The sequence below is a fragment of the Gambusia affinis genome, linkage group LG11, assembly GCF_019740435.1.
Source record: "Gambusia affinis linkage group LG11, SWU_Gaff_1.0, whole genome shotgun sequence".
NCBI lineage: Eukaryota > Metazoa > Chordata > Actinopteri > Cyprinodontiformes > Poeciliidae > Gambusia > Gambusia affinis.
This window is the reverse complement of record NC_057878.1, coordinates 4662988-4673199: the sequence shown is the minus strand read 5'-3', so window position 1 is coordinate 4673199 and position 10212 is coordinate 4662988. Positions and strand designations below refer to the sequence as shown.

The following is a 10212-nucleotide window of genomic DNA, read 5'->3' as shown; positions in this document are numbered from 1 at the left end:
TTAACATATTGTGCCTTTATTGCATCTTCTTGGAGGGCAGCAGGGCCTCATCAACAGAGCGAGGTCAGTGACAAAATGTTTCACCAGCCCAGCGGCGAACAAAATCAGACACGCTCCCAAAACAAGAAAAACAATGATGAAAGTGAAGGACTCTGGAAGACAGATACAAATATGTTTTCAGTAAGATTCATAACACATCCAACAAAACTCGTCTAAGAACAGCATCATGTTGTTCAGTTTAAGCCACTGGTTCCCAAAGCAGAGACATCAGATTACCTCCAGTGGGTCAGCATGTCTACTGGGTTTTTACAAATCAGAAAAACCTTTTTGTTTACCTTTCTGCCTTTTTAGCAAATTCAAATGGTATCCAATTAATTTACACAATATTAAAAGAATTATCGTGGGTCATGCTTGGTGTGGCTGAGCCAAAGCACAGACAAGTGAGAGAAAAGGATTTAGTGAAGGAAAAAAAAACAACGTATAGGTCTTCCTTTTTTATAAATAAAATAAAATGGAACTTAATAGTCTTAGCATAACTTCTGTTGTTTTTACTGTTGTGTTGGGTAGTAAAGTCATAAGTGACTCAGAAGGGGAAAAAATGTGGAAGAACTATAAAGATCTGAAACTCAAAGTACAAAACCTGGCAAAAGTTTAAAGGAAATAATATTCATGCAAGGGAAGGGAAGGCAATTTTATTTGAATGGTACATTTTCAGCAACAAACTAATTCAACGTGTTTCACATGACTAGAAATAAAACACAACAAACAAGCATAAAACGTTACATTGTTGTGGCAAAGTAAGGGACAACGATGTCAGCTTGAAAAACAGACTACACTTTATGATATCCCATTACTAAAGACAAATCGAAAAAAAATCACATCTTTAATGTGTCTTGGACTTCGCCATTAAGGGATTTACAAGCTAACAAAAGCATTTTGGGCTGCGTTCACACTCCAGCCTGAAGTGTGAAGTGACCCAATTCCGATTTTTTTTAATTTTTTTTTTACCAAATCTTTTTTTTTTTTTTTTTTTTACCAAATCTTTTTTTTTTTTTTTTTTTTTTGCCGGGGCCGTTCACACTGCCACAAATATGCGAACAAATGTTCTGCAGTCTGAACTGGTAAACGACCTGAAAGTGTCCCGCATGCGCAGTAGAGGGCGCAGTAACGTCAGCGTCCTCACTGTTCTCCCAACCGCCATAAAAAGAAGAAGTGCTCAGTGTTTGCGGAAGTAGACATGGTTGCTGACAGGGCTTCAGGACACAGAGTAGTGAGATTTTTTGACTATCGGTGACGTTCAGGTCGCATTTTAATCGGATACGTATCGGATATACAAGCGGCCTGGGTCGATCTGTGCTGTTCAGATCGGATACAGGTGGCATTACGTAAAAAAAAAATAAAATAAAAATAAATAAATAAATCGAAATTGGGTCACTTATGTGAAGACCCTCCATTACAAGATGCTGAACAAAACAAAAATAAGCAAACAGAGGGATTATCTTACATGGCCACAACTTAGAAACGACAGAAAAATCAACAGAATTTACAAAAAAAAAAGAAGAATATAAATAACGCAATCAAACATACACAAAAACCAACCCAAAATAAACATAGATATGCCAGCATGAGGTTTTTAATTTGGGTCAGCATAGTATCACCTGCGACATTAACAGCTGCTTCTACAAATATCATATCATGTAGCCAGAAGTTGAAAAGTTTAGGAACGCATCGTGATACTAACCATCTTTCTTCAGAGTTAAAGTTGCAGAGGTTACTGTATAAAATCCTGAGCCCAGACACTTAAACTCATGCTGGAAATCATCTTCTGAAACCTTTGCGATGGTCAGGGTGGCTGTGGAGAAGGTTCTCTTTGAAGGATCCTCGATGTCTCTGAGAAATAAAATAAAATTTACCTCATTAATACATTGGAACATCATCAATAAATAAACAGAGAAAAACGATTACCTGTCAACTTCAACATCTGTCATGTTGACGTCAGAATTTGACTAAATAGTTGTTGTTATGATTGTTATGACGCCAACTTAAATATCAATTTTCTGAATGGACATTTAAATAACTTTATTCAACCTTTCTATTAGATTATTAGGAAATGTTCTATTAGCACAACGGATGTCCTCAGGTGGAAAAAAGTATAAATTCAAAATTATACTCTAAATTTACCACAAAATATTTAACATGGGGCGTGCTCTGGTGGCGTTTGGAGGCCTTCAGTCCTCGAAGCGGCCGTCGCGGGTTCGATTCCCGGACCCGACGACATTTGCCGCATGTCTTCCCCCCTCTCCTTCCCCCTTTCCTGTCAGCCTACTATGATAAAAGGGACACTAGAGCCCACAAAAAGGACCCCCTGGTGGGGAAAAAAAAATATTTAACGTAATGTTCAGACTTACAATTTGGTGGTTTCGTTGTATCCGTCCGTCTGCTTTGCTGGGTTTCCATTAATCAGCCATGTGGCCTCACAGTCCCACGCTGCATTGATCCCACAGTAAACGGTGCAGTTCAGCTTCACGCTGGAGCCTGTTGGACACATGATGGTCTGTTACATTAAAATACAGTTTCCACTCACTGAAGAGTTATTTGCACTCATCTGCAACCAATCTCTAAATCAGAATTTATTTCACACCAAAAACATGAATACGTTTTAGATTTATAATTGTTCATGAATTTATAAATTTGAATTTATATTTAATTGAAGTGAATATTCAGCTCTATCTACAATTTTAACAAAATTAAACTGTGTGGGATAAATAATATGAGAAGTGATAAAATGTTGCTCATTAACAGTTTCTACAAAATTGTCTTTTTTCCTCTTTTTGGGTTTTATACAGATAGTGCCTATTTGAACATGGCAGTCCAAAAATAAAAAACAAAGTAAATAATGCAAGAAATACCATTAAAGCTGCTCATCACATCAGATCAACATTAAGGACCATCTATTTTATAGAATCAAACATGGAGAACCAACATCTCGTTTTACCAGATCAAGAATCCAGGGAAACCCCGACTAGTTTATAAAATCATATTCTTATTAGACATGGGGAACCAATATGTACTTCTATAATTTTATTTTCACTTGCTTTTCTTTTGTTTTGTTTGTATTTCCTTCTAATTCATGTACAGCACTTTGAACTGCCTTGTTGCCGAAAATGTGCTCCAGAAGTAAAATGATCTTAAATACAATGAGAAAAGTATCATTTTTAAGCAGTTACTTTTCTCTGACTACTTTCCTGTGATAAAGCACAGAAACTGAGACTGATGATCTGTGATGTTCATGTTTTAGGACGTTTTCTTACCTTTCTTAACCAGCTGCTCCGTTGTGTTTGGAGAGGTGATTTTTACATTTTCATAAACAGCTTTCTCTGTAAGGGAGCAAGATTGAAAGGTTTTCACTGTGTTGTCCTTTACAGAAGCTGAACCCAATAAAATGTAATTACAGGGAAATGCTCGCTAAAATATTTCCCAGGATGGCAAAATATATTCAGAGGTGTTTAAGCAATCCAAGCTGCTGGTTAGGGACTCCAAACCAACAGGGGGCGACCAAGAGCGTTGAGATTCTCACAAAAGTCAGGATTGTGAATGTAAGCTTTTTTTTGTACAAGTGAGACACTACTGATAGTTTTCCAAAATGCAACTTGTAACTAACATTTAAAAATATGTAAGTAAAACAAGGTAATTGGACTCTAAAGATTTTTCAGGATTCTTTTACTTATTTGGTCTCAGAAGGACTGGTTGCATGCAGCACTTTACAAATATTTCTCTTCCCTTACTGATTCCTTATGTTTTTTCGAATCTAACCAAGATGGAGATTTAATTGTTTATAAGTTGATGAGTATAAAAGGGGCAGGAATTCATAAGATCTGGTCTTCTACCTGCTCCTTTTCGAACAAATAATGTAAAATTGCTTGTCAGTTGGGCATGATCATTTGTTTTAATTGCAATTTTTTTCCTTCTTTCTTGATTTTACTTTTGTCTAAATAGATAAAACAATAAATTTACATATATATTTCCGCCCATCAAGTAGATTTCACCATTCAAGAAAACCTGAGAAAATACAAAAAGCAGATTTCAACACAAAGAAAGTATCCAAACCAACCTTACACAATGCAAAAGTGCAATTCCCTTTTGTTAAGCCGTGAATTATCTCATGTTTTAGAAAGCAGAGTGCTCTTTCACTAGCAACAGACTTATTTACTATCAGATCTGCAAAAATCAATAAATCACTTAAGCAGAAGGCGAAAAATCTCTAGAAGGATCACATCACGCAATGAGCTAAATAAACTCAAGAACAGATCAAAGACAAGTTTATCAACATCTATCAGTCTGGAGATGGTTATAAAGACTAAAGTCAACCACAGTGAAGCCATTATTAACAAACGGATAAAACGTGGAAGAGTGGAGAGTCTTCCAGAAGTGGGCAGTCTGCCCAAATTACACCAGATCAATCGCAAAAGAATCCAGAACAACATCTTAAGATCTGCAGGGTCTCACTTGACTCAGTAAAGATTAGTGTTTAGGATTCAACAATGAGAAAAACACACGTCTAATAAGAGGATGGCAGCAAACAGAATAGATAAACAAAATGAGGATCGTATGGAACAGAGTTGATCAGCTGAGCACCAGGTGGGGTTGGTTAACTTTTCCCTTAGTTTATGGAATCAGCATTTGATAACTGCCTTTAGTGTCCATTTAAGATATCGTTGATATCAGTTTGATGAAACAAATGTGACCAAGAAGCAAAAACAGAATCAATCAGGGAAGGAGCAAATACTTCTTCACTTCACTTTATATTTATTAGAGCAAAGCAACATTCCTGTCTGCCTCTGAATACCCAACCATGTAAAGGACTCACCGAGAGCAACAAGTCTCCTGGAACCAGAAGAGTTGTACACCTTGTGGTTGTGAGTCCAGGTACATAAGCAGGTGTAAATGTCCTCATCCTCTTTTGTTGCATCATTTACCCACAGCCTTTCTTTGTGTTGACCGGGAATCAGATTCTTGCCCTGCAATAAAAATGAGGACGACGTCAGAAGGGATGGAAAAAAAAAGTTTTATCTTCTGTTAACATTTTAGAAACTCACCACTCTACAATAAATATTCACTAGATGCACATCTCTTGCAAACAGGAGATAAAATCCACTCAGAAATATCTTGACATGCTTTCCATCGGTTCTGCAGCGCTGCCACTAGAGCAGAGCTGCATACAATGTTACATAACAGCAGTAAGAGTTATTGTAATCAGATTCCCTCACCTTGAACCAGGTGAAGTTCCCGTTAAATGTTTTGCATGTGTCTTTAACAGGCTGCGGACAAGGAATGTTTTTGTTCTGGTCAGAGTTTCGGATGGATCCATAGGTCAGATTCTCTCGACTTGTTTCATCGAAGACCTCGATCTTCACATGATAGTAGAAACATTCACCTGATGCCTCAATGTGCCTGTGGAGGAAGAAACATTCACAGATAAGCTGATCTGAAACATCAAAGATCAAAAAGGATCTGGAAGCTTAGAAATAAAACAGAGTTAAAATGCAAAGAGACATTATTAAATCTTCTAAAGGTCATGAGATAAATGTCCTCAGATCTGTTTCTGTGACTAAAAACTGTTCATTTTCATGCTGCACCGTTCGGTCCCTCACTTATAAGATCACCTGATTCTCTGCTTGTGGACTAACAGCGTTAGACCATAAAACCATGATGACAGCAAAATATTTCACTTTGTGGTCTACTAATATAACCTTACTTTCACAGATGACACAATCTCTGAAATTAGAGGTTTCTGCACTAAACTCATCACTTCCTCCTTTGAGGAAGAAACTAGAGTTATTTTCCCTCATTCATCAGCAGAGGAACGTATTGCAATGTCATTTTATCTTCTTCTTTTTTGTTTTGGATGGAAGCATTTTCTGTGTTTTTAGTAAACTGAGCAATTATAGTTTTCCAAAAAAATAAGCTAGTAATTACTAATTATCTTATTACGACAGATCACGTATAATACCTCAAATATGTGACGAGGCTTGATGTTAAGATCCACATAACATCATCTTTTTAAATATACCAAAGTTTATGGCAACGTAACAAAACTAAGTGAACTTACCTGGCAGAATAGTGACCAGCATCGTTAGCGCTGATGTTTAAGAAAAACAGAGCTCCTCCATGGTAATGGATCCTGTGTGTCTCGTCTGTGGTGATATTCATGACCTCTGGACCGTTTTTGTACCACGTGATGTTTGCATCAGGCAGGTTGGGGTCATCCAGGTCGAAGGGCACATAATAAAACGCTTCACCTTTAATAACTTTATATCTATCCTGGTCCAGGTTGAAGCAGGAAGAATCTGATGCTTCTGAAAATGAGGATAAAAAAAGACACTTAAAAACAAGAATGGTCGATGTTTAATGGAAATGCATAACAACATTTCACTTTGCCTTCCTGTGGCTACCCTTCTGCAAAGCTCTTTATGGTTTTTATTTTTTTAAAATATGTAGTCATTTACTTCTTCGTTTAGTTAAGCATTGAGGGGAGTAACCAGAATTCCCAGAATGTTTGTTTTTCTCTGTCATTTGTCACCCAAAACAGACTTCGCTTTGCTTCCTTTAAATTTGCCCTCTGGTCTGCATGTTTGCATGATGAACCGTCTCTCCTCATGAGCCATAAACTCTGCACTCATAGCTGATGATATTTCTTACATCATGCATCTCATTCTGGCCTCATGAGTGTGACTGCCTATAAATGATGACATCTACCTGAACTCCCATCAGACGTGGACATCACCATGACGATGGACAGGAGAAGCCTGGAGACGTCCATTAGCTGAAAGAGACAAAGTTCATTCTCAAACTGTTCACACTGATTTGCATTTCTTCAAATTCAAAAGTGAGTAATGTAACTTTAGACGACCGGATGAACTAGTGGGCCATTTCCTTTGTGAATGGATAAAGAACTGCTTGCCATTTTTTAAATGCCATTTTTACCAGTGTTGCACTAAGAAGTAATTCCTACAACAAGTTCAGCAGATGTGAAGGTCCACCAGGTGTTTGCTGATTGCTGTTGACTAGTCTGAAGGAGCTAAGAGGAGGAGAGTTTTGCGAGGTAGAAGCATGTAAGAAGCAGCTCTGAGGAGGAGCTTTGCCTTGAAGGCGGAGCTAGGCCCACCCAGGAGTTTTGCTCAGCATTTTAGCATGCTGTATAGCTCTAAAAAGTTGATAAAAAGTTAGAATAATAACAGAAAACTGCTTAAACTGCAATTAGAGTCAGAGGACAATCATTGGAGAAAGCAAAGTCTAAGCAAGAAAATCCCAGCCATCTGATAATTACAGTAAAATGTATTCTAACAATTCACCATGTGACGTAATTTATAAAAGTACAAATTTATAGCAATGAAATAAAAACATTTATGTATAGATTTCATCTTGATTTTAGACTTTTGCCCCGTTTTTTGAATATGCTGCTTTATTCCTACTTCTGTTAAAGTCATTTCTTCTTCTCTCCTTTTTTAATATGTTTTTTTTTTTTGGTTAAACTGTTACATCAAAGAGAAGACACATGACATACCACAGGATGTAAATGAATAACTAAGAGTTATTATTCACTTAGTGAGTCACCCTGAAGCTAAATCCAGGCTGTGAACTGCAAACGCATCACAGCTTTAGAAGTGATTCAACCTCACTCGTTGTGTTGTGCTGAATAATGAATGTTTCTTAATCCTGTTGTGGCACACGCGGTGAATACTTATTTTGTGCATAAAATAAGTTACATAAAAGTAACTTGAAGTTCTTTTCACAACTGTAAAGAAGAATGTTTCTAACTACAAGGGCAACTTGAACTTGAAGAGCAACAGCAGTTGCTGCATAATGTTAGCATCGAACTGGGATTGCATAACAAATCTCTCAGGAGTGGGATTAGGACCCCAGCTCCAATGCTGAACATTTATTTTCCATGATCCAAAAGATTCAAAAATGGCTTTTTAAAGACTTCCTTAATAAACAACACATAGCAGTAGGAGATGTCACAATTTTTTTTTTTATAAAATGAGAAATCTTCAAACTACAGTATTAATGTTAATTTTACCCATGAATAATTCAAGTTCACTATTTACGTACAACAGTTGTTATAAATTACAGCCAAATTCACTAAGTTCAAGTAGGAAACTATTTTTCCTGTTTAACTTAATGTTTAACTTAATTTCAGCGCTTTAACCACTTTAAACTGTCTTGTACGCATCAAATAAGGAACTTAATTTTTTTGCCAGCTTTCTAACTAATCATTTACAAGTTAATATTGTCCTCATAGACAGTGATAAAAACAATTAATTAATAAACCTGTAAACCTGTGAAATGTGAAATATGATAGAACTGTCATAAACTTTACTAAAAACAAAAAATTTTATAACAATATTACTCAAGCAAAAGTAATAAAAAAAACTACTTCTCGTTTCCAAAAGGTAAAATGTAACTAGTCATATATATATAGGTATAGGTATATATATATATATATAACTATATATATATACCTATATATAGTTTTGATAGAAGAAAACCGTAACAGTAAACTCAATATGAATTTCTTATTACCTCTACTGCTCGGGTTGAGAGACTTCTGAGAAGAGCCTGCTGTTAGCGCGCGCTCCGACCTTTTTAAATCAACCCTCCCCGTGCGCAAAAGAACCAAACCGGAACCTAACAAAATCAAACAAAAGAACCAGAAATTAAGCAGGGTTACAGAAGCGCGCGCTCACCCTCACGAGTCCCCCGCACGGAGGCAGTTCGAGGAGAACCGGATGAAGAAACAAAGACAGCGCTGGATGCCGTCCTACTGCTTCTACCTCTTTGTGGAAGAAGTTCTTCACTGTTTACACTTCTGTGGTCCGACTCACGGCTCCCCTCTCTTTTTATAGAGCTCTGTCCTGCCTTATAAGTGCTGAGTGATGGTCCTAATGGGCTTGTTTTCCATCCTGGATGTGGAAGGAATTAACGATTCTGGTTGCATCTATGGAATTCATAACATGGACTCCTTATAAATAGACAATGTACTAAATAAAGCTCCGTGTTCCTGGAAGGGCTTCTCAATGGGATCCAGACGAGATGTGCCATTAAGGTCAGTTTTCCTGGCATCACCATCAAGCTGTTAAGAATTTTATTTTTATGTTTTAGATGTTTTTGCGTCTAGTTTGTTGGTATTCCAGAGAAACGCTGTCTTGTTTTGGTGGAACCTCTATGTATAGTTGTGTAAAATGTGAAAGGCTTTAAATTAGTTGATATTTTATTACGGTAATACTATCTCATGTTGATGAGTGACAATATTAATTTTATAAAAAAATTAGATTTTACTTTGAATACATGTAATTAAGAAGGGGGAAACGTATGTAAAAAACATATATATATATATATATATATATATATATATATATATATATATATATTTATATATATATATATATATTATTGGAAACTAAAAATAAACATTACCCATCTTTTGGCTGATATTTAACTTTTGACAACTGATTAAACATCCTCCATTCAAACAATAATCTTTGCGTTGTAAAAGTGTTCATACAGCTTAACGTTTTCCCGTTGCTTTAACGCTGTCCAACGAAAACAGAAGACGGAAAATATTATTAATGAAGTGAAAACATCGTGGGTGTCAAACTTATTTTAATTTTGGGCCGTGTGAAAAATCTGAGTGTTCTTAAAGGGCTGCTTGTGTCAGAATGTATTGATAAAACCAATACATTGGTTTTATCAATGTATTGGTAAAACAGTTATTTGAAAACACAAATAACTGTGTTTTCAAAAGTTATTTCTATGATGATTATTATTATTGCTATTGCAATAACTTTTGCAGTTATTGCAGATTTTGTGGTGCCAATTAAGAAATGTCTGTATGATGTGAAATGCAACATTTTATTACTCGCCGTATCAATTGTGGACTACAGCTTGATCTCAAGTCACTTAAGCCCAATGGTTTTGATCAGTTTTGAGAACATTTATTAATGTAATTTGGAGTCTGGATGGCCACATGAGAAAGCTGCAGTGGGCCAGATTGGGCCCCCAGGCCTTCAGTTTGACACGTGTGTAATAAATAATCTCATAAAACACATACAAAGTGCAGATAAATCACATTATCCTCATGCAGGATTTTTTTTCTTACATTTAACAAGTCTGCACTCCTCCTTGTTCTTAGATAATAAATTAAATGCACAG

The 10212-nt window shown here is 36.3% G+C and overlaps 1 protein-coding gene across 1 annotated transcript; it reads right to left on the bottom strand.

Annotated features, from left to right (window-relative positions):
• Positions 1–8774, bottom strand: LOC122840230 (interleukin-1 receptor type 1-like). The gene is made up of 9 exons (XM_044132486.1): positions 8748–8774; positions 6757–6823; positions 6110–6356; positions 5268–5451; positions 4868–5018; positions 3312–3377; positions 2409–2535; positions 1742–1890; positions 1–152 (listed from the first exon to the last, which is right to left on the bottom strand). The coding sequence occupies exons 2-9, from the start codon at positions 6818–6820 to the stop codon at positions 1–3; spliced, it is 1140 nt and encodes a 379-aa protein (XP_043988421.1). The 5' UTR covers positions 6821–6823; positions 8748–8774.
• Between the last annotated feature and the right edge of the window lie 1438 nt (positions 8775–10212).

Bases quoted from the DNA above. Each gene is read 5' to 3' on its own strand.
- LOC122840230 (XM_044132486.1), bottom strand. From the start codon at position 6,820: ATGGACGTCTCCAGGCTTCTCCTGTCCATCGTCATGGTGATGTCCACG. The intron at 6,357-6,756 runs GTAGATGTCATC...CCTCATTTTCAG, and splicing joins CACGTCTGATGGGAGTTCAG to AAGCATCAGATTCTTCCTGC. The intron at 2,536-3,311 runs GTAAGAAAACGT...TGTGTCCAACAG, and splicing joins GGAGCAGCTGGTTAAGAAAG to GCTCCAGCGTGAAGCTGAAC.